Genomic DNA, 24,651 nt, shown 5'->3' on the forward strand with positions numbered 1-24,651 from the left:
ATGACATAAGAACAAGAACTAACTTCGTTCCTGGAGGCAACAGAGAATACAGATGAAATCTGGACATAACCAAGTTTCTGGAGAAACTCAGGAGATCAGGCAGCAGCTGTGATGGGAAATGGGGCAATCAGTGTTTGGGGTCGAGGCCATTCCTCTGGAATGGAGGAAGGGTCCCAACCTGAAACATCGACTATCCATTTCCCTCCACAGAGTTGCTTGACCCACTGAGTTCCGCCAGCGGTTTATTTTATGCTCCTTGTTTCACACCTGTACTGAAAAATTGATTGCATAAAATTAGCAACAGTACAATCTTCAGTGGAAGGCTTGAGAGGATCCTTGCACTCCAAGAGGTTAAACCACAAATGAAGCCAAAAAATATTCACAAAACGAGTATCACATTCCAATCAACTCCATGTCAAATCAACCTTAAAGTACCAGTCTCCATTTTTCCAATACACGGAACAAACATAGAAACATAGAAAATAGGTGCAGGAGTAGGCCATTCGGCCCTTCGAGCCGTTTGGTGTCCGAACAACATAGGTGAGAAAGGAGAAAGGAGGATGCAGATTTTAAAATGTACCCAGTATAAATCAGTCAACAATACAATTGCTCAGAAAAAGGTTATTCAGCAAATTCAGCCCTTATCTTTTCTAAGTGGAAAAAAATGGCCTCAAACACCAATTTCTTTGCAGCTCTGGGATTCTACAAATATCAGTTGTCCAATTTAAAATTTAAAATAGAACCAACCAACGAATGATCAAGGAAACAAAATCAAGGATCACGCTTCATGATTTTTTAAAACAAGATATCTCTAGTCTAATTTCCTTGCAGCCAAATAATAATTGAACTACATACAAATTTGGATTATAGAAGTTATTTTTAATTGTTTGACGAGAAAATGGTTACTGTTGTTTTTATATTGTTTACAAGTTTAATACTATGAATTTGTTTTTTTACAAAAAATATATTACTGATGATAATAAATTTGGTGAAGAAAATTAATCTTTAAGAGTCAAGTGCTTCATGAAGGTTGGATATTTTCAGACTGGACCAGATACTGTCTACCTAACAAAGGATTCTCCTTAGTTATTTTTAAAAAAAAGCATTGTGATGGCCTGTATATGTACCTCGTGTCCATGATAAAAACAGTGGGGAAATTTTATTTTACTTGCCATACTTCAGTGGGGTGAAATGAGTTCATATTTCACACACTTGGTGGCCTTCAAGTGCACTTCTATAAGATGAGAACCGAGAATAAAATACATTGCAGTCAGCTAGACAGCCACAGTAGTATGCCGCTTAAACTAATTAAAAGTGACAGCTCAACTGGACATCAACTCCTCGTTCCCAATCAATTCTTTCAATTCCAAAACGATTATATTTCCATCTTAGGCTTCGTGAACAGGTCTCTTTCCACACTATAGTATTAAACCCAGTTGTAGCTTTGACATTAAATAGCTGCACTGGAAATATTGAATGCAAGGCTGATCTTAGAACAATCAGAAATATGTTTTGGAAATGATACATTATTGAGAATGCATGACTGAAACAGTGTTGGTGTCATGGGGAACTGCCACTCAGAACAGAGTCTGACCTATGATCAACTTGCTCAGAGTTTAACTGGGCATCTCAAGTCACCAGATGGCTGATAAACTGATATCTCCCAGAAGACAAAAGCCATCACATTCACCAGCTTGCCACATCCAAAATCATTGATTGAACTGTACCTCCAAAGGTCTTCACTGCTTTGTTCACTGCCTCGATGATTTGCGCCTCGTCTCGCACGTCAACCAAACACGGTAAAGCCTTGCCCCCGACAGCTTCAACTGAAAAGAAAAATGAATGATTTCAGACAAATCCAACAAAATGTATGATCCATTTTCTTTACCCAAGGAGAACATTTAACAGCGATGAGCAAGGCTATTTTGCATAAAAATAAAACAAAAATAAAACAAAATAAAGCAAAACAAAGCACACACTTTCTGATTTCTTAAGCCGAGGAAGATTGGTGGCAATTGAGCCGTTATTGACTGTCAACATTCATTCATCAGTTAACTGCTTTGAATAATTCATAAAAATATATCACCAGACTCAGCTTCCTTGACAAATAGGTAAATGATAACAGAATGAAAAGGTTCTACTGTGTATCTCAAGTTACATAGGAATCATCCTTTGCTGAAAACAACAAGGATACTATGGTATTGCAAATACAATGATTTTGCAGTCCTGGTTTGCAGATTAAAAACCTGGCTGCTCCCATTCAGCAATTCTTGTGATGAAACTAAATAAACAAGATAAAGCATTCAATATGGAACAGCAGCAACATTATCATATTTCTAATACTTACCCCCTACAGCAACTACTCAAACCATTTTTAACTTCTCAAAGAGCTAATACAGAGCAGCAATTTTTAAGTCCAAGAGAACTATCTACAATTGTTCTGGCACAAAGGGCCATTCTCTGCAAAGAAATAAAAACTTGTACTTTCTTGATATTATGAACTTTACACCCATTGAAGTATCTATCCATGTGTAGTAATTGTTGGAATATATGGCAGCCATTTGTGTGCAACAAGATCCCACCATGAGTCAAGAGTAAAAACAGAAGAATGTTTCATTCTGATGTCATGTGAAGGATCATAGAGCCATAGAATGATACAGTGTCCTTCGGCCCAACTTGGCTACACCAGCCATGTCCCAGCTACACGAGTCGCCTGCGTTTGGTGCATATCCCTCCAAACCAGTCCTATCCGTGTACCTGTCTGTTTCTTAAACGTTGGGATAGTCCCTGTCTAAACTACCTGCTCTGGCAGCTTGTTCCATACACCCACCACCCTTTGTGTGAAAAAGTTACCCTTCAGATTCCTATTAAATCTTTTCCCCTTCACCTTAAACCTCTGTCCTCTGGTCCTTGATATACATTAATGACTTAGACGAAGGGATTAAAAGTACCATTAGCAAATTTGCAGATGATACTAAGTTGGGGGGTAGTGTGAATTGTGAGGAAGATGCAATAAGGCTGCAGGGTGACTTGGACAGGTTGTGTGAGTGCGCGGATACATGGCAGATGCAGTTTAATGTAGATAAGTGTGAGGTTATTCACTTTGGAAGTAAGAATAGAAAGGCAGATTATTATCTGAATGGTGTCAAGTTAGGAGGAGGGGGAGTTCAACGAGATCTGGGTGTCCTAGTGCATCAGTCAATGAAAGGAAGCATGCAGGTTCAGCAGGCAGTGAAGAAAGCCAATGGAATGTTGGCCTTCGTAACAAGAGGAGTTGAGTATAGGAGCAAAGAGGTCCTTCTACAGTTGTACCGGGCCCTGGTGAGACCGCACCTGGAGTACTGTGTGCAGTTTTGGTCTCCAAATTTGAGGAAGGATATTCTTGCTATGGAGGGCGTGCAGCGTAGGTTCACTAGGTTAATTCCCGGAATGGCGGGACTGTCGTATGTTGAAAGGCTGGAGCGATTGGGCTTGTATACACTGGAATTTAGAAGGATGAGGGGGGATCTTATTGAAACATATAAGATAATTAGGGGATTGGACACATTAGAGGCAGATAACATGTTCCCAATGTTGGGGGAGTCCAGAACAAGGGGCCACAGTTTGAGAATAAGGGGTAGGCCATTTAGAACGGAGATGAGGAAGAACTTTTTCAGTCAGAGGGTGGTGAAGGTGTGGAATTCTCTGCCTCAGAAGGCAGTGGAGGCCAGTTCGTTGGATGCTTTCAAGAGAGAGCTGGATAGAGCTCTTAAGGATAGCGGAGTGAGGGGGTATGGGGAGAAGGCAGGAACGGGGTACTGATTGAGAGTGATCAGCCATGATCGCATTGAATGGCGGTGCTGGCTCGAAGGGCTGAATGGCCTACTCCTGCACCTATTGTCTATTGTCTATTGTCTATTGTCTATTGATTCACCTACTCTGGTCAAGAGACCAATAGAGTCTGGGCAAAAGACCTGTTGAACAATAGAGGTATGGACCACAGTGTTTAGACTGGTCTTCATATAAGAAATTAAAAATATACCAATAATCACCAATAGGCAAGAGTCCAGAAAAAAAAGGTCTTTAAAATAAATCACAAAGAAAGGGCATTAAGCAAACTGATGGGTCTGAAGGCCAACATTTAGCATGTCTCCTTTGGCTCTTACAAGTTTCAACAGATGTACCATAAAAAGCATACTGTTAGGCTGCCTCACAGCTTGGTTTGGGAACAGCTCTGCCCAAAGCCACAAGAAATTGCAGAGTTGTGGATGTAGCCCAGTCCATCATGCAGACCAGACTCCCCACCAGTGACTTCATCTACTCTTCACGGTGCCTGGGAAAAGTAGCCAACGTCATCAAAGACTTGGCCCAGCCCAGTCATTCCGTCTTTTCCCTGCTCCTGTCCAGCAAAAAGGTACAGAAGCTTGAAAGCATGTACCCTCAGACTCAGGAACAGCGCCTATCCCTCTGTTATCAGGCTTCTGAACGGTCCTTCCATGAGCTAGGGTACTGTGCAATTCACCTCTACCCCATTGTAGACAATGGACTTTGTCCATTGAACTGATGTGTTACAATGCTGTGAAGAATATAGTTACATTGAAAACAGTGAAAGAATACTCCCATTGTTGATTTTTAGATAAAGCAGTTACTATAGTAAGAAATGTTGTACAAGTTCAGTCTTTATTCCTCAGAGTTGCAAAACTGATTGAAACACACAATTTTTTAAGAGGAATTGACAGGGTGGAGGTTAATGGGATGTTTCCAACAGTGAAGGTATCTAGCTCTAGGGGGCATAATTTCACATGCAGGTGGCCCCCTCTAGGCATCTGCGCCACCACCCCCCAACACTATCGGCAGCGCAGGCCCCCCTACGCTCTCAACGATCCGCTCGCACACACACAGGCAGCACTTGTATTAAAGATCAAACCCAGGTTTCTGGAACTGTGAGGCAGCACCTGGAAATTTAAAAATATTGAAGATATTGTAAATCTGAAACAAAAAACACATAAGCTTATATCAAGCAGCATGGATGTCGAAAGAGAGCTCATGCCCCAGGCCCAAGACTTATCGTGGTAAGAAATCATCAAATTGGAATGCCCAACCAATAACCAGTTACCTACTGGAGTGCTACCAACTTTTCTGTTTTGGTTTCATATGCACAGCATTTTAATTTTATTTTGCCCTTCACCCTCTGGTTCAATTCTGATATAACTTATTTGTTTCTCTCCTGACCTGCTAGACTTTCCTAACATTCACATATTTCCAGCAACTGCTGTGTTCCCCCCATCCTAATTGCAGCAATTGTCTTATTTCCTTGCTCCATTTATACCTCCTTTGGACAGGTTTGTCGTTATTGACAAGCCTTCAACACCCTCTCCTTGTTGACAATTTACATCATCCATTGTCTCTTGGTCTCCAATCAATCATAGAACTCTGAAAGGTTAAATCGCATGGGATCCAAGGAGAGATAGCTGAAGGAATAGCAAATTGGCTCCACGGAAGAGGTGATGGTGAAAGGTTGCTTCTCAGACTGGGAGCCTGTGAATCATGGTGTGCCTCAGGATTCGGTACTGGGCCCATTACTGTTTGTCATCAATATCAATGATTTGGATGAGAACATACAGGGCAAGATTAGCAAGTTTGCTGATGATACAAAAAGTGGTTTTGCGGATAGTGAAGATGGTTGTGAAAGATTGCAGCAGGATCTGGATTGATTGGCCAGGTGGACTGAGGTGGAATTTAATACAGAAAAGTGTGAGGTGTTGTATTTTGGGATGTCGAACAAGGGAAGGACCTACACAGTAAATGGTAGGCCTCTGGGTGGTGTTGTAGAGCAGAGGGATCTAGGAGTACAAGTCATGGTTCCTTGAAGGTCGAGTCGCAGGTAGATAAGGTGGTCAAAACGGCTTTTGGCACTTTGGCCATCATCAGTCAGAATATTGAGTATAGAAGTTGGGAGGTCATGTTGCAGTTGTATAAGACGTTGGTGAGACCGCATTTAGAATATGTGATTCAGTTCTGGGCACCATGTTATAGGAAAGATATTGTCAAGCTTGAAAGGGTTCAGAAAAGATTTACGAGGATGTTGCCAGGAATAGAGGGTGTGACCTATAGGGAGAGGTTGAGTAGGCTGGGTCTCTATTCCTTAGAGTGCAGGAGGATGAGGGGAGATCTTATGGAGGTGTACAAAATCATGAGGAATAGATCGGGTAGATGCACAAAATCTTTTGCCGAGTAGGGGAATCGAGGACCAGAGGTCATAGGTTCAAGGTGAAGGGGAAAAGATTTAATAGGAATCCGTGGGGGAACTTTTTCACACAAAGGGTGGTGGGTGTATGGAACAAGCTGCCAGAGGAGGCAGCTGAGGCTGGGACTATCCCATCGTTTAAGAAACAATTAGACAGGTACATGGATCGGACAGATTTGGAGGGATATGGGGCAAGCGCAGGTAAGTGGGACTGGTATAGCTGGGACATTGTTGGCCAGTGTGGGCGAGTTGGGCCGAAAGGCCTGTTTTCACACTGTATCACTCTGACTCGATGACTCTAAATTAATTTATTCCCTCCAACAGCTTCCACTTCTCTCTCAGCTAAAATATGGTGGTTTTTATATTTGCCCAATTCTGCAGAAGGTTATTGACTGGAATTCTATTTCTCTCCACAGTTGCTGCCCGAGCTGCTGATTATTTCAAGCATTTTTTCCCCAATATTTCTTCGCTTTTCAAAGGAGGCAGTAAAGGTGAGCCGACAGTAAAAGTGAGAAAAGTTGAAATTGCTGTGGTGCAAAAGGAATGGTGCAAGTGAGTCGTGTGGAATATTAAAACCCAAGCAGCTGCTTTTCTACTATAACCTTTAGTGAGTGGGCTGGAACATCTGATTGAAAAAATGCCAAGACCAGGACTTGGCTTCCTTTCCATTTAGACGGTTGCTGGATTAGTGGAATGGCAAGTTGACTGCCGAGCAATCCAGCTTCCTACTGCTGGCTTACCAATCCCTCACTTCAGTGGCAGGGTTGGAATTCAATAGCCTTTTTTGATGAGACTGGATCGCTGATCTTTTCCTATGTCTTTGGATCTATGTGGGGCCAACATGGGAGCTGTCAAAGTTGGTTAACAATGCCCAAGTCATTTAAGCCTGAAATACAACCAACAAGTCGGATAAATCAATTTTTGCCAAGAACACAAATTGCTGGAATAACTCAGTGGGTCAGGCAGCATCTGGAGGACAAGGATAAGCAACGTTCAAGGCTCTCTGAGTTACTCCAGCACTTTGTATTATTTGAAAGTCAGAGAAATTTTGGGCAAACCACTTAGTGAAATAAAATGCAAGCCTAATTTTTTTCAAAACAACATCTAAAGATTTTTCGCACTCCCACTTCCTACCACACAAATGACACCGTGGCGACATTTCTCAGCCACATTTTTTTCAAGAATGCAGAATGGCTTCAACATACCAGCACTCCCATCCTGAAAACAGATACAACAGAGAAACAGCACCAAGGCTCTCCGTGTCAGTCACCTGCCATACAATGCACGCGACAACAGTGTCACATGCTGATCATATGACAATCTAGGGCAGCAGTTGTGCAGCTGGTGAAGCCGTTGATCAATCCTGACCTTGAGCTTTGTCCGCGTGGAGTTTGCACCTTCCCCCTCTGACCACGTGGGTTTCCTCTGGGTGCTCCACTTTCCTCCCACTTCCCAAAGACACGTGGGTTTGTTGGTTGATAGATTGAAAGTGCTAGAGTAATTCAGCGGGTCAGGCGCCATCTCTGAAGAAAAAGGATGGGCGACATTTCAGGTTGGAACCTTTCTTCAGACTGACAGAATTCTGAGATGCTGCCTGACCTGCTGAGTTACTCCAGCACTTTGTGTCTATCTTCATGATAAACTAGCATCTGCAGTTCCTTCCTACGCAGGGGTTTGTAGGATTATTATCCTCGGTAAAAATAATTGCTCCGAATGTGTCGGGAGTGGATTCGAAAGTAGGATAACTTAGGACTAGGTTGGCGTGGACTCAATAAGCCGAAGGGCATGTTTCCATGCTGCACATCTAAACTAAATTATTTGCCCACTCACAGCGCTACAGAGTCTGCAACGTACCCATAAACGGGCAAGTGGAGATAATCTAGCATATTGTAATAATTTACAGTGCCCTCCATAATGTTTGGGACAAAGACCCGTCATTTATTTATTTGCCTCTGTACTCCACAATTTGAGATTTGTAATAGAAAAAAAATCACATGCGGTTAAAGTGCACATTGTCAGATTTTATTAAAGGGTATTTTTATACATTCTGGTTTCACCTTGTAGAAATTACAGCTGTGTTTATACATAGTCCCCCCATTTCAGGGCACCATAATGTTTGGGACACATGGCTTCACAGGTGTTTGTAATTGCTCAGGTGTGTTTAAATGCCTCCTTAATGCAGGTGTAAGAGAGCTCGCAGCACCTAGTCTTTCCTCCAGTCCTTCCATCTCCTTTGGAAACTTTTATTGCTGTTTATCAACATGAGGACCAAAGTTGTGCCAATGGAAGTCAAAGAAGCCAGTATGAGACTGAGAAACAAGGATAAAACTGTTAGAGACATCAGCCAAACCTTAGGCTTACCAAAATCAACTGTTTGGAACATCATTAAGAAGAAAGAGAGCACTGGTGAACTTACTAATCGCAAAGGGACTGGCAGGCCATGGACGACCTCCACAGCTGATGACAGAAGAATTCTCTGTATAATAAAGAAAAATCCCCAAACACCTGTCCAACAGACAAGAAACACTCTTCCGGAGTCAGGTGAGGATTTGTCAATGGCCACTGTCCGCAGAAGACTTAATGAATAGAAATACAGAGACTACACTGCAAGATTCAAACAACTGGTCAGCCGCAAAAATAGGATAGCCAGGTTACAGTTTGCCAAGAAGTACTTAAAAGAGCAACCACAGTTCTGTAAAAAGGTCTTGTGGACAGATGAGACGAAGATTAACATATCAGAGTGATGGCAAGAGCAAAGTATGGAGAAGAGAAGGAACTGCCCAAGATCCAAAGATAGCAGAGTCAGGGGGTATGGGGAGAAGGCAGGAACGGGGTACTGATTGTGAATGATCAACCATGATCACATTGAATGGCGGTGCTGGCTCGAAGGGCTGAATGGCTTACTCCTGCACCTATTCTTTATTGTTATACCACCTCATCTGTAAAAATACCCTATAATAAAATCTGACAATGTGCACTTTAGCCGCATGTAATTTTTTTCTATTACAAATCTCAAATTGTGGAGTACAGAGGCAAATAGATAAATGGGTCTTTGTCCCAAACATTATGAAGGGGACTGTACAATCAGCATGGTGTACATTGGAAAACACATGTCCTGACCAAATTGGCGAGGAAAGACATAGTATGTAACCTATATACTAAAACTCTCATTTGTTATCTTGTTTGTGACTGAACTTCAGCCAAATCGGTACACGATAGCACGACAATTTTAGGCCCACCTTACTCACCATTGTCACTTTAGTGATAATGCAAATAGTTTTATTGAAATCGGTCTTATATTTTTAAAGTTATTCAAATTTTAAAGTTTAAAAGGAGGGGAGGAGGAGGGGAGGGGGGATGGATGGGGGGGAAGGGAGGAGTGGGAGAGAAGGGAGAGGGAAGGGGGATTGAGGAGAGAGGGGAAGGGGGGAGGACAGGGTGCTGCACCAATGCAGGAGAGGTTTGGGCCCAACGGGTCCACTTGGTCTAGTTCATAGATAAAGTTGAAGGCACAGTGGTGGAAGAAGCTGAGCTGCATATAACAACTAATCAATATTTGCTCAAACCAATGGTCAAAATTTGAGAAGAATGGACCAGAAAAATCCCATGGGGCAAAATATCAGTATGTATCTTGCTGCAGCATCTGTACAGCAATTCAAGGTTCTAAGGAAAAAGTGAATTAATATCCAGGAGCCTGGGTGCAGGGTTCCACACAAAATGGGCATTTGTACTTACAGCTGAGCATTGCATCCCATGCAGCAATGGAGGAGCAAGGAACAGAAGGCTTGAATGAAAAGGGCAGGAAAGCTGACAAATGTCAGTTAGATCAAAAGTCAAATACAACACCAGTATGGTTAGCAATTAGCGGATAACCCACAACAAGTTAAACAACTGCATCCAGAGGCTCAACAAAACCAGAAAACGGACACAAGAGAAACAAGTCACTTTTAAATTGACTTGGAACTGCTGCGTTGCAACACTGTAAAATGTCTTTCAAAATGTTTAACTTGAAATACAAGGTTGTTTGTCGAATAATTCCTTAATGGACTTTTCTTCAACTGGCAGTGTGTCACGCTCTCAAGAAATTTGTGGTCCAATTAGTTTCCAGGGGGAAAAACTATAAAATTTATACAAAACCAAATGAAAACCCAGGGAGCCATACTCCATCAACAGATACCATGGAAACAAGATTGAAATAAACTCCATGACTGCTCAAAGAATAATAGAATGATTTTTTTTTCCTGGTTACATCATGATGAGTAATATCTCCAAGCAATGCAGAATGAGTTCTTAAAAATTCCATCTCCTAGCAAGTTTCATCAACTGTGGTTATAGATGAAATTTCCCTTTGAAATTTCAATCTACAAAATCAAGAAAAAGATTCATGTAATACTAAAATACTGTACAGTTATTCAAATGTTATGCCACCTCACTCCTTCTGATCTTTCTATTATCTAGTTCAAGTTGTACCCTATCATGAATACAAAGCTGTCAAAAGTCAGATACCCCATATTAACAGGTGCTCTATTGGACCTGTTCTGTTGAAATTATTAACATGGTTGCTTCTCCATGCTAGTACAGTACTAAATTTCAACAAGTTGCATTTATGTATTGCTTTTAATGCAATGTAAAATCCCTGGACACAAGGAAATAATGAATCAAATCAGTTAGTGACAATGGGCACATGAGGAAATACCAGGGCACATGACCATAAATTTAGTTGAACGGTGAGTATTTTTAGGAACATCTTAAAAAAGATGGAGAGACAAAATGATTATGTCAGAAATTCCAGGGCGATAGACCTGATTAACTAAAGACTAACAGTGAGACATTGAAAATCAAGAATGCGCAAGAGGCTTTAATTGAAAGGACACCAATATATTGAACATTTCTGAGATCTAAAGGAAGGTTAGCAGAAGAACTGCTGCTGGCTCTCATCCGTGCTGTGAGACGCAAAAGATTCATAGGCTATGGGGAAACAAGAGATTGCGCAGATGCCGGAATCTGCAATTTTTTTTTAAAAAATTGCCATAAGAACTCAACCAGTCAAGTAGCACACATGGAGGGAGAGGAATAGTTGAGGGTTTGTGTCAAAATGCTGCATCGGGACAGTGTAGCAGGAGGAGTGGGGCAGCACATTGGCACAGTTGTAGAGTTGCTGCCTTACAACACCAGAGACCTAGGTTTGATCCTGACTAAGGGTGCAGTCTGTATGGAGTTTGCACATTCTCCCTGTGACCAAGCGGGTTTTCCCCGGGTGCTCTAGGTTTCTCGTACATACCAAAGACGTACAGGTTGGTAGGTTAATTGGCTTCAGTAAAAAAATTGTAAATTGTCCCCAGTGTGTAGGTTAGAGCTAGTATATGGGGGATCGCAATCTGCGTGGACTCGGTGGGCCAAAGGTCTGTTTCCACGCTGTATCTCTTAAGTCTAAAGATGAGCAGTAAACAGAAATGAGAAGGAGTGAGACAGAAGCCATCCCAATGTCGACCATCCCTTTGCTTCCACGGACGCTTTTTGGCCCACTGACATTTTCCAGTGGGCAAGAAAATTACTTGCCAATGTCCTGATCTATCCTTAAGGCCTCACTGTCAAATAGTGATTGATTATGCTCTTGTTAAGTGTCTTGGGATATCTTACTGCATTAAAGGCAATATATAAATGCAACTTGTTGCTAATTGTCCAAAGATAATACAACATTAGATTGTGCACTCTTCCTTTTCCAAGATAATAGAAAATAGACACGCCTGCTTTTTTCTTTAGGCCATTAGCATTCACTCAAGAGTAAAATAGACAGCAATTTACAACACATGCCAATTAAATGCAGAAATTCCTGCCCATGTTGCCCTAGGCTTCACTGCACTGATAGCTCAGCCAAATCGATAGTGATAAATAGGTTGTGGTATTTACAGATTCCCCAGAAAAAGGGTGTTCTCCTGATCCCAAAGAAAAAGGGGTAGGCCATTTAGGACTGTGAAGAGGAAAAACTTTTTCACCCAGAGAGCTGTGAGTCTGTGGAATTCTCTGCCACAGAAGGCAGTTGAGGCCAATTCACTGGATGTTTTCAAGAGTTAGAAAAAGCTCTTAGGGCTAACGGAAACAAGGGATATGGGGAGAAAGCTGGAACAGGGTACTCATTCTGGATGATCAGCCATGATCATATTGAATGGAGGTGCTGGCTCAAAGGGCCGAATGGCCTAATCCTGCACCTATTTTCTATGTTTATATGTTTCTATCCAAGGTTATCGTACACATGGAGACACATGGACGTAGTCTCCAAAATGGGCCTTGGGGAGGGAATCAGGAACTGGATCCAAATGCTCTCCACTGTAGTGCAGTCCAAATCAATGAAAGGGAAATAGATAGCTTCCCCATCGGGTCCAGAGCCCACTCTCCCCTGCCTTGTTTGGTTTCTGGGTTGAATATCTGGGTTTGGAGCCCACTTTAAATGTAATGGCCGAGGCCAAAAACATCGCGAAAATTCCAATGCTTACCTGGCCGTCAAACTGTCGCCTCCAATCTACCTGTCAAATGTCCTGACGGTAAATAAATTGGTTAAACACAAGCATTTTATGGTATTTTGAAATGACTTTACTTATTTTAATATAATGTGCTTCTAAATGTATCTTAAGAGAACCTATCAAACCTGGGGACAGCATGCGACAGCGACCGCAATAAGCTACGATACCTGGCGACAAGCCAGCTGTCGCCGAGTGATTTCAAACCGTTTGATTTCTCGGCGACGCGCCGAGATCCACTACGATCTTTGGAAGACTCCTCACGATCGTGCCCGCGACACCCCGGCGAACGTTCGGCGACAGCCTAGTCACCGGCAGTCGCCTTAAAATCGCCTAAGTGGGACAGGCCCTTTACAGGCTGTTCCCAGGGACACATTCCAAGCAGGACATCAACTGCTGCTGGGAGATCATCAACAGTGAAAGACGCTCAGGTCTGCCCGGAACCTGTTGGTCTCCCAGCAAAATGAAATGTCCATCAGGGAATGTTGCCGACTGGTCAGATTGCAGGAGTAAATGCTGAGGGACGCACTGAAACTTGGTACAGCCAACAGTAGGGCTCTGTGGGGCAGGACTACAGTCTAGGGTCCTCCCGCTGCAGAACATTGTGGCACAGAGTCCAGTGGGGACTTAGCAAGGCAAAGGATATCACCCCAGAGTGCCATAAGAGAGGCAAGGATGCTAGGTTTAAGGACAGTTGCGAACACTACTAGTTACGACACTAATTAATGCATAGGTGCTGAGAATATCAGAAGAGTTTTTACAATCTTGTTTTAATATGGAATAAAGTTTATTTTTGGAATTAAAAACAGATCTCTCCCCAAAACAGACTGCAGGAGAAAGCCAAGCCTGTTCGATTTTCAATAACTTGGTAAATCTTCATTACTGGCCAACTACTTCAATTGTACCAAAAATAAAAATATTTCATCTTTTCAGAATTACTGCATCAGATTTTCTATTACTGGTGGAAGTTATCTGCAAATTGTGCACTGTGACTCCCACTTCCCTCTGCACCTCAGAGCTCTGAAGTCTTTCAATATTCATTTAATGCTTTTCAGTTTTTCTGCCAAAACAGATTCAACCCGGTTATTCCCTCTTCTCTCCCCTCTCTCATTGGGCAAAAGATATAAATGCTTGAAAGTACATAACACCAGATTTAGGAACAGCCTCTTCCCCACCATTATTAGACTACTGGACAGTTCTCCCATAAACTAAGGTGTGGTCCCAATCTCCCTCATTGCAGCCCTTGTGCTTTGGTGACCTCTTGACCTCCAAACCCAGGGTCGTGGAGGTGAGACATTGGGAAACCATCATAGATCTGGTCCCAAACTCAAAGCTTTGGAACTTGTTGGAAGCAAAAGCTCTAACTGTATTGAGAGCATGAATAATTATATCAAAATGGTTGACCTGGTTCATCATTTATATTTTCCTTGCGGCTGTACCCAAGTAAAAAATGTGAGCTAAAAATGGATTGATGGCAGCTGAATGTTTGAGATGTATTGAAATGAGTAAATCAAAAACATTGAAATTAAAAAGACAGTTTTGAAGTCCAGAATCAAATATTGATAGGGACTAATTTTTGGTTAAATTTAAAAAAATCCTCTGGGCTAACATAATGGTGTGGTCATCACTTTCTGAATAACGAGCGAGCGTACATCTCAGCCATAATGCTATCTTGGTGAAAGCAGACATGATAGTGGCATTTAGTATTTAGACAGGCGCATGAACATGAAGGGTATGGAGGGTTATCACACACAGGCAGGTTGATAAGAGTACAATTTGACATCATGGCACAGACATTGTGGGCTCAAGGGCCTGTTGCTGTCCTCCAGAGTTCTATGCTGATCCAAGCAACATGCATAAACTTCCTCCTCCATTCAAGCTTGATTGAAAACAAATGGACAATCCACCCATTAAATTGATAGCAACGTTCCAAGTTGAACACCATCATTGTTAATAACAGGTGCTGTCAGTCACTCATACAATAAATGGGATACTTGTTGAGGGCATGCCACAATGAACTATATGCAGATAAGGGACCAAGAGTTCTGAAAGACCATATACATATCTTTATGAAACAAGAAATAGGATGTGCCCAGAGTCAAATAATACTTTGCAGGAAGCACAATTTTCATGTGGAAAAAGTAATGTTTCATGTCCATAATCTTTCATTAGAACTGATTAAAGGTAATTGATCTGAAACATCAACCGTTTCTCTCTCTGTGGATGTTGTCTGACCTCCTGAATACTTCTGACTTTTGGATTTTTATTTTGGATTTCCAGTGACTGCAGATTTTTATTTACTTTTTTTTTATTAGCAATCTGTGGGTTTTGAGATGGCTGAACCATCTTATGTGAGGTGTGCAAATGAGAAGGGGCTTAACTTTTGTCTGCTGTTTATGTGGCTTCCTCATGTTCTCATCAAAAAGACCTAGGTGGCTCAGTGACGTCTTGGATACTCCTCTCCTCTGTGAGGACTCAGAGATGCCCACAGGTCAGTGAGGATGCTGTGATATTTCCAAGATGACCTGCAGAGTTCTTTGTCGCCACAATGAAGCTCACAGAAAGGTCTTTTCGGGAATTTGATGTTACCATGCAGGTGATGCAGCCTGCCCTGTGGAGCCTGGTAGATATGATCATACTTTCTAGGCTCGGGGTGTTGGTCCAAAAAAACACCCATGATAGTTCACCTATCTTGCCAATCAATTTACAGATATTTGCACGCACAGGGCTACTTTAATTGTACTTGTAGCCTGAAGTATCTACTCCATAACTCAGAATCTATGGTCCAATTCCAATGCAAATCAATAACTGTGCAAATAATCCTGAGCCCAAATCAACTGGTTCATGCCTTAACTGACAATTTTCATAACCTGGAAGGGAAAAATAGAGCAAATGCGGAAGCACATGATCCTTGAAATAATAACTGATTGCACACTAGGCAACTGTTGTAGCTTGAACGATGACTTCAGAACTTAAGACATTCTCCCTCCGTACCTGCAAGCATGCCAAGTTCATCGATTTTAAGCAACCAACACAACGCCAAGTCAGTTGAAAGTATCTCAAAACGGTCAGCAATTCAGCCAAATTAAACTAAGGAAATCACATTGACAGATTACCTATTGATCAAGCTTTGGGATCTGATCCAATACTGGGGAGAGTGTTGCAAGTTCTCTATTATCATTGATCTAGAAGTTGAGTGTTTTTAGCTCTACGAGAACTTCAAGAACAATATCTACCTTTATATTCTATCCGTTAGAAGCTCTTCAAGGAAATAATTTTCAAAACAAAAATTGACAATGTACAATCGAAAGAATATTAATCAAAGAATATTGGTTGATGAAGAAAGCTTTGAAAAGATTCCTCAGAGTCAAGAATGTTTAATTCCCATATGTACTGGGAACGGAACAATGAAATTCTTACTTGATACAGCTTAACAGATCTGTAAATAAAATAACACATAAATACATTTAAATCAATAATACAATAAATCAATAACCGCAACACTAGGTGACCAAATAGTGCAAAACTGAAGTTCATAGTGCAACCAAAGTCAAAATCCATTGAAAATAATAGTTGCTGAGGTTAGTCATCTGGGTAGGGTTTTGCTAGGTGGTTTAAAAGCCGAATGGGCATTGGGAAAGAAGCAGTTCTTGAACCTGGTGGCCAGGGTTTTCAGGCTCTTATATCTTTTTCCTGAAGGAGATGGAAAAAAAGAGGGCTGTGGAGTTTCAAGAAGAGAATTAGGAACCAAAGGCACTGTCAGAGCGTCTAACCTCAGGCTTGATCGGAATTTTTTTTTTTTAAAGTGCTTAGGGTTGGTAGATGGTTGCAAAACTAGAAAGGACGATATTATTGAGAAAGGAAAAACAAGAAAAGAATGAAGACTGAAAGAACTGTAGATAGACACAAAAAGCTGGAGTAACTCAGCAGAACAGGCAGCATCTCTAGAGAGAAGGAATGGGTGATGTTTCAGGTCGAGACCCTTCTTCAGTGGATGTTGGTTTACCAAAAAAACAAAGTACTGGAGTTACTCAGCATGTCAGGCAGCATGTCTGAAAGACATGGATAGCGACGTTTCAGGTTAAGATTGAAAACCCACTCTTTCCGGGATTTGCATGAAGCGTTCTTGCAGAGACACATACACACACACAATTCACAAAAACAAACAAAATCCCAACTTCACAAATTTTCTTTATTTGGAGAGAGGGAGGTGAAAGGTCCAACCAGAGGAAGGGACACACAAATATCTAAATCTTACAGCAATGTAGCAAATTCTTGCTGCACTGTAACAAAACGAACAGAAATACAACAAAACAGGATGGATATGAAGAGCAAACAGGAAAGACAAGCTGTCAAAAAGGAACACCCAAGGACCCCCAAATTATGAACATTCCTGTACTTTTCAAGGGAGGATCATGTTGAACCAACACTTTTTCAAAGCATTTCTCATTTGGTCTAATTGAAAATGGGATACAAAGGCATGCACTGTGTTATACACCTAATTGTTAATGAAATATCAAGCGAGAGATGGAATATTTCAAAGTAGTCCGGAGCATTTCAATCTGAGCATTTCATAGTAGCCTCGTATTTGATCCCACATTTGATCAACGGCCAACACCATAGGTGAGAAGCACATTTTATTAATAACTTGTTTCAGGCAAGAAACTTTCTCAAGCAATAACAGAAGTAAAATAATTCAATAATCACTTCAATCTATTCACACCCTGACCTAAAACCACACCAGTATTATCACCAGAAAAACAGGTTTGGCAGCATAATTTCAAGGGAGAGACGTTTACATTTCGATCACAAGTGCTCAACAAGTGCAAGATTACTGACTGTCAGTTGCATTAACGTCTGCACATTCAGCTCCATTGAATTAATGGAGAGATCATGTTCAGGCACGCACAACCTGCAGCTGATGCTCACACACACATCAGTTGCTGGCGACAAAGGATACCAAATTTCTCACCTCACCATGGTAAAAGACGGCAAAAAAAAAGCTGAATTTGCCATTTGTCGGAGTTTATTCACTGATCAAAATTTATCCCACAACCAACAATACCAACACAGATATTTTGGTTAGTGTCATGCTGCTGTTTGTGCATATTGACAGCTACATTTCTTGCATTACAGTGACTAGATTTCCAATGTTGTGAAATCTCCAACACAATTACATTTTCTTTGTCAGAAAACTTTAAACAGGTATGGGGTTTTTCATTGTCACATATACCGAGGAACAATGAAAAGCTTTGTGAAGGAAAGAACTGCAGATGCTGGTTTACGCCGAAAGACACAAAATGCTGGAGTGACTCAACAGGCTAGGCAGCATCTCTGGATAGAAGGAATGGGTGACGTTTTGGGTCGAGACCCTTCTTCAGACTGAGAGTCAGGGGAGAGGAAGACACCGAGATAAGGTGTGACTACTAAACAATGATCTATTCTAAATTTTCTATGAGCTTCATTCCCTTTGATGTCTCGTTTTCAGGGCATCAAAATGCACCAGCAAAAATGACACATTGGAGGTACTAAATGAAATAAATGCTAATGTAAAATCAAGCAAAGTCCAATGGCACAGGCAGTGTCATCCTGGTTTTGCACTCCTACATACGACAAGCTGTTTTAAACACCTGCATGTGCGATCATAAGGTCATAAGTGATTGGAGCAGAATTAGGCCTTTCAGCCCATCAAATCTACTTCATCAATCAATCATGGTTGATCTATCTCTCCCTCCAAATGTTCTAGGGGCCGGAGAACCTAGGGTGATGGAGGAACTGAAGGAAATCCACATTAGGCAGGAAATGGTTTTGGGTAGACTGATGGGACTGAAGGCTGATAAATCCCCAGGGCCTGATGGTCTGCATCCCAGGGTACTTAAGGAGGTGGCTCTGGAAATAGTGGAAGCATTGGAGATCATTTTTCAATGTTCTATAGATTCAGGATCAGTTCCTGTGGATTGGAGGATAGCAAATGTTATCCCACTTTTTAAGAAAGGAGGGAGAGAGAAAACAGGTAATTATAGACCAGTTAGTCTGACATCAGTGGTGGGGAAGATGCTGGAGTCAATTATAAAAGACGAAATTGCTGAGCATTTGGATAGCGGTAACAGGATCATTCCGAGTCAGCATGGATTTACGAAGGGGAAATCATGCTTGACAAATCTACTGGAATTTTTTGAGGATGTAACTAGGAAAATTGACAGGGGAGAGTCGGTGGATGTGGTGTACCTCGACTTTCAGAAAGCCTTCGACAAGGTCCCACATAGGAGATTAGTGGGCAAAATTAGAGTACATGGTATTGGGGGTAGGGTACTGACATGGATAGAAAATTGGTTGACAGACAGAAAGCAAAGAGTGGGGATAAATGGGTCTCTTTCGGAATGGCAGGCAGTGACCAGTGGGGTACCGCAAGGTTCGGTGCTGGGACCCCAGCTATTTACGATATACATTAATGACTTAGATGAAGGGATTAAAAGTACCATTAGCAAATTTGCAGATGATACTAAGCTGGGGGGTAGTGTGAATTGTGAGGAAGATGCAATAAGGCTGCAGGGTGACTTGGACAGGTTGTGTGAGTGGGCGGATACATGGCAGATGCAGTTTAATGTAGATAAGTGTGAGGTTATTCACTTTGGAAGTAAGAATAGAAAGGGAGATTATTATCTGGACTACACTTCTTCCCACCCGGTCCCCTGCAAAAAGTCTATCCCCTACTCCCAATTCCTCCGTCTACGCCGCATCTGCGCCCGGGATGAGGTGTTTCAGACTAGGGCTTCCGAGATGTCCTCGTTTTTCAGAAAACGGGGCTTCCCCTCCTCCATTATAGATGAGGCTCTCACTAGGGTCTCTTCTACATCCCGCAGCTCCGCTCTTGCTCCCCATCCCCCCACTCGCAACAAGGACAGGATCCCCCTCGTTCTCACCTTCCACCCCACCAGCCAGCGGATCCAACATATCATCCACCAACATTTCCGTCACCTACAACAGGACCCCACCACTGGCCATATCTTCCCATCCCCTCCCCTCTCTGCATTCCGCAGAGACCGTTCCCTCCGCAACTCCCAGGTCCACTCGTCCCTTCCTACCCAAACCACCCTAACCCCGGGCACTTTCCCTTGCAACCGCACGAGATGCAACACCTGTCCCTTTACCTCCCCCCTCAACTCCATCAAAGGACCCAAACATGAGACAGAGGTTCACCTGCACCTCCTCCAACCTCATCTATTGCATCCGTTGCTCTAGATGTCAACTCATCTATATCGGCGAAACCAAGCGCAGGCTCGGCGATCGCTTCGCTGAACACCTGCGCTCGGTCCGCATTAACGCAACTGATCTCCCGGTGGCCCAGCACTTTAACTCCCCCTCCCATTCCCAGTCTGACCTCTCTGTCATGGGCCTCCTCCAGTGCCATAGTGAGGCCCGCCGGAAATTGGAGGAGCAGCACCTCATATTTCGCCTGGGCAGTTTGCGGCCCGGTGGTATGAACGTCGACTTCTCCAACTTCAGATAGCTCCTCTGTCCCTCCCTTCCCCTCCTCCTTCCCAGATCTCCCTCTATCTTCCTGTCTCCACCTATATCCTTCCTTTGTCCCACCCCCGACATCAGTCTGAAGAAGGGTCTCGACCTGAAACGTCACCCATTCCTTCTCTCCCGAGATGCTGCCTGACCTGCTGAGTTACTCCAGCATTTTGTGAATAAATCGATTTGTACCAGCATCTGCAGTTATTTTCTTATATTATCTGAATGGTGTCAAGTTAGGAAGAGGGGATGTTCAACGAGATCTGGGTGTCCTAGTGCATCAGTCACTGAAAGGAAGCATGCAGGTACAGCAGGCAGTGAAGACAGAAAATGGAATGTTGGCCTTCATAACAAGAGGAGTTGAGTATAGGAGCAAAGAGGTCCTTCTACAGTTGTACCGGGCCCTGGTGAGACCGCACCTGGAGTACTGTGTGCAGTTTTGGTCTCCAAATTTGAGGAAGGATATTCTTGCTATTGAGGGCGTGCAGCGTAGGTTCACTAGGTTAATTCCCGGAATGGCGGGACTGTCGTATGTTGAAAGGCTGGAGCAATTAGGCTTGAAAACACTGGAATTTAGAAGGATGAGGAGGGATCTTATTGAAACATATAAGATAATTAGGGGATTGGACACATTAGAGGCAGGAAACATGTTCCCAATGTTGGGGGAGTCCAGAACAAGGGGCCACAGTTTAAGAATAAGGGGTAGGCCATTTAGAACAGAGATGAGGAAGAACTTTTTCAGTCAGAGAGTGGTGAAGGTGTGGAATTCTCTGCCTCAGAAGGCAGTGGAGGCCAGTTCGTTGGATGCTTTCAAGAGAGAGCTGGATAGAGCTCTTAAGGATAGCGGAGTGAGGGGGTATGGGGAGAAGGCAGGAACGGGGTACTGATTGAGAGTGATTAGCCATGATCGCATTGAATGGCGGTGCTGGCTCGAAGGGCTGAATGGCCTACTCCTGCACCTATTGTCTATTGTCTATAACCCCATTCTCCTGCCTTTTCCCCATAACTCCGAACACCCGTATTAATCAAGAATCTATCTATCTCTGCCTTAAAAATATCCACTGACGGCCTCCTGTGGCAAAGAATTCCACAGATTCACCACCCTGACTAAAGTAATTCCTCCTCATCTTCCTAAAGGAACATCCTTTAATTCTGATGCTATTACCTCTAGTCGTAGACTCTCCCACTAGTGGAAACATCCTCTCCACATCCACTCTATCCAAGCCTTTCACTATTCGGTAAGTTTCAATGAGGTCTCCCTTCATCCTTCTAAACTCCAGTGAGTACAGGCCCAGTCCCGTCAAACGCTCATCATATGTTAACCTACTCATTCCAGGGATCATTTTTGTAAACCTCTTCTGGACAGTCTCCAGAGCCAGCACATCCTTCCTCAGATGTGGTACCCAAAATTGCTCACAATAGTCCAAATGCGGCCTGACCAGCGACTTATCGAGCCTCAGCATTACATTCCTGTTTTTGTATTCTAGCACTTGAAATAAATACTGGCTTGCGTTTGCCTTCCTTACTACTGATTTGACTTGCAAATTCGACACTATAATCCTGCCACTTCTCTGCCCACTCTCCCCACCTGTCCAAGTCCTTGTACAGAGTCGCTGCTTTCTCTACAATACCTGCCCCTCCACCTATTTTCGTATCATCTGCAAACTTCGCTACAAAGTCTTCAATTCTTTCCTCCAAATCATTAATATACAATGTGAAGAGTAGCGGCCCCAGCACCGACCCCTGCAGAACTCCGCGAGTCACTGGCAGCCATCCAGAAAAGGCCCCCTTTATTGCCACTCTGTCTTCTGCCATTCAGCCAACCTGCTAACAATGCTAGTATCTGCCCTTTGATACCGTGGGCTTGCTGCTGCTCTGGGTCTGTGTCTGCAGATATCTCTGGCTCTGAGATAGCAGATCATGCATTCTGCACGGCCATCAAAATACCATGAATTCACAATTTAATACACCAATTATACACATGAAAGGCAGCATTTGGAGTTATGCTCTCTCAGGCTTCAAATACTGCCGAAATGAAATAGATCTATTGCAGAAGCTGGTGTGGCAGTTTTAGATGGCTTGACCCCACTGAGAAGAGGTAAATAACGTCTGCTTTCGATGCATTGAGCTAGAAAAGAACACTGACCTACACACTGAGCAAATAGCATTATCTTCGATGAACTGTGCACAATATTCCCTAAACTAGAGTAACTCTGGGAATGTGACCATGGAAAACATTACCCACTAAGGAAAAATAATTCTATGTGTCAAGAAACCACTGTCATTTCTTAACTTCTCAAAGACTGCCAAATTTTTAAATGCAGGCTGACATGAGAGATGAAGTATTGCAATAAATAATTCATGTTGCCTGGTGTAAAGTTCACTACGCTTCATAAACAAACATTAGTTCATTAATTTACAATGGACAAATCGTACAAATCAGAATAAAATATTTTTGCAAGTTAACATCTACTTAAGGAAAATTTAATCATGCAAAAATACTTCAGTAGCCAACAGGATCTTCTATAATCCTGAAAATACAAGGGCCTGTCCCACTTAGGCGATTTTATAGGCGACTGCCAAAGTCGTAGCAGATCGCCAAAATTTTCTTTTACCCGACGACAATAACCACAACAATGCCGAGTCAGGTCGAGAGTACACCGTCTTCGGAAATATCGCAAAATTCCCACGATGTCAATGCTTCGGTGTCCTAATTTTCACTGAAATCACTGACAAGTCGGTAAGTACTTGAGAGTTTTGAACTATAACATCTTGTATGGGTTACTTAAAAACCAAGCTTCACGGTAACAAGGCATAAACTGGATTGACTTCCAGTTTACTAATGGCAGTATTAAGAAATTTAATTTAAAAAGTGGTTAAATGGACTTTTGTGAAAAGTGTGTGGGCATTCTTTGAAAATGAACGGGAGATGCATATCTGGTTTCTGGGTTGCATATCTGGGTTGGGAACCTACTTTAAATGTGATCGCTGATGGCCATAAACATCGTGAAAATTCCCACGCTTACCTGACCGTCAAACTGTCGCCTCCAATCTACCTGTCAAATGTCCTGACGGTAAATAAATTGGTTAAACACAAGTATTTTATGGTATCTTCAAATGACTTTACTTATTTTAATATTATGTGCTTCTAAATGCATCTAAGAGAAACTAGCAAACCTGGGGACAGCATGCGACAGCGCCCGCAATACGCAACGATACCTGGCGACAACCAGCTGTTGCCGAGAAATTTCACTACGGACGATTTCTCAGCGACACGCTGAGATCCACTACGATTCTTGGAAGACTCCTCACGATAATGCCCGCGACACCCCAGCGAACTGTCGGCGACAGCCTAGTCGCCGGCAGTCGCCTTAAAATCGCCTAAGTGGGACAGGCCCTTTAATGTTTTGTTCAAAGTATCAATTCTTCAGTCACAAAAGAATTGTGGCCTGCTTGAAAAAAATGATGCCACATATCAGAATTTTCTCCCTGAACACCCTCATCTCTTACCAATTCATTTAAATGCATTATTTTTGATAGCCTTTATTCAACACTCCAAACAGTATCTGCATTCTCTCAGAATCCATTTATGACATGATTACACCTGTCTAAGCTCTTTGTGGGTTTTGTTTTATGTTAAATACGCACAAGATATTTGTACTGCTTTATCATCTATTTGTTCCATGCTATTAAGTTTAAATCAATGCAGATTTTTTTCAAAGTCAAAAATCTATAATTTACTGAAGACCAATTCATAAAATTTCCAGCAAAAAAGACTGCCGGAGGAACTCTGTGGGTCAAGCAACATCTGTGGAGGGAAATAAACAGATGGTGTTTCGGGTCAGAACCCTTTTTTTTACATTTTCATTCAATTAAGAATCCAGGAGTAATATGTGAAGGTTAACCAGACCAAGAAACATCCAACCCATAATGGTTAATAAATAATATGCCTGTAGGATTTATACGAATTTAAGCAGACAACTTTATAAATAGACAAATCAAGACAAAACAAAATCAAAATAACCAAATAGAGAAAATAGTAAAATCCAGATTATCAGAAAAGGTCTCATCAGGATACTGAACCACTTCATCAAGGCAGGGGAAACAAACTGCAATAAAATATTATTTTCCTTATTCAAGGCATTTCTTGCTTTGATTCCAAGACAATAAAAACAAACAAAAGCATTTTAAAAAAATCAAACCTGGTTATGAAAATGACATGCCTAATCACCAACCACCCTGATCACATTTGTACATTAGTGCATATTTTGCAGCATATCTAACCAACAACGATTCCTCAGGTGCTATCAGGTGCTTAAACCTTGCTGCCAAGAAGCACATTCCATTTAAAAAACATAGCAGTTGTTTATAAGACTACAACAAAGCGAT

General features: G+C 42.2%; 1 protein-coding gene across 2 annotated transcripts in view; it reads right to left on the minus strand.

Annotated features, from left to right (window-relative positions):
* hsdl2 (hydroxysteroid dehydrogenase like 2) overlaps nucleotides 1–24,651 on the minus strand; it is a 123,980-nt gene that overhangs the window by 77,149 nt on the left and 22,180 nt on the right. For both annotated transcript variants that reach the window (XM_078395032.1, XM_078395028.1), the window contains one exon: nucleotides 1,728–1,826. In XM_078395032.1, the coding sequence (XP_078251158.1) occupies nucleotides 1,728–1,826 (99 nt within the window). The remainder of the gene's footprint in view (nucleotides 1–1,727; nucleotides 1,827–24,651) is intronic.

The sequence above is a fragment of the Rhinoraja longicauda genome, chromosome 3, assembly GCF_053455715.1.
Source record: "Rhinoraja longicauda isolate Sanriku21f chromosome 3, sRhiLon1.1, whole genome shotgun sequence".
Classification (NCBI taxonomy): domain Eukaryota; kingdom Metazoa; phylum Chordata; class Chondrichthyes; order Rajiformes; family Arhynchobatidae; genus Rhinoraja; species Rhinoraja longicauda.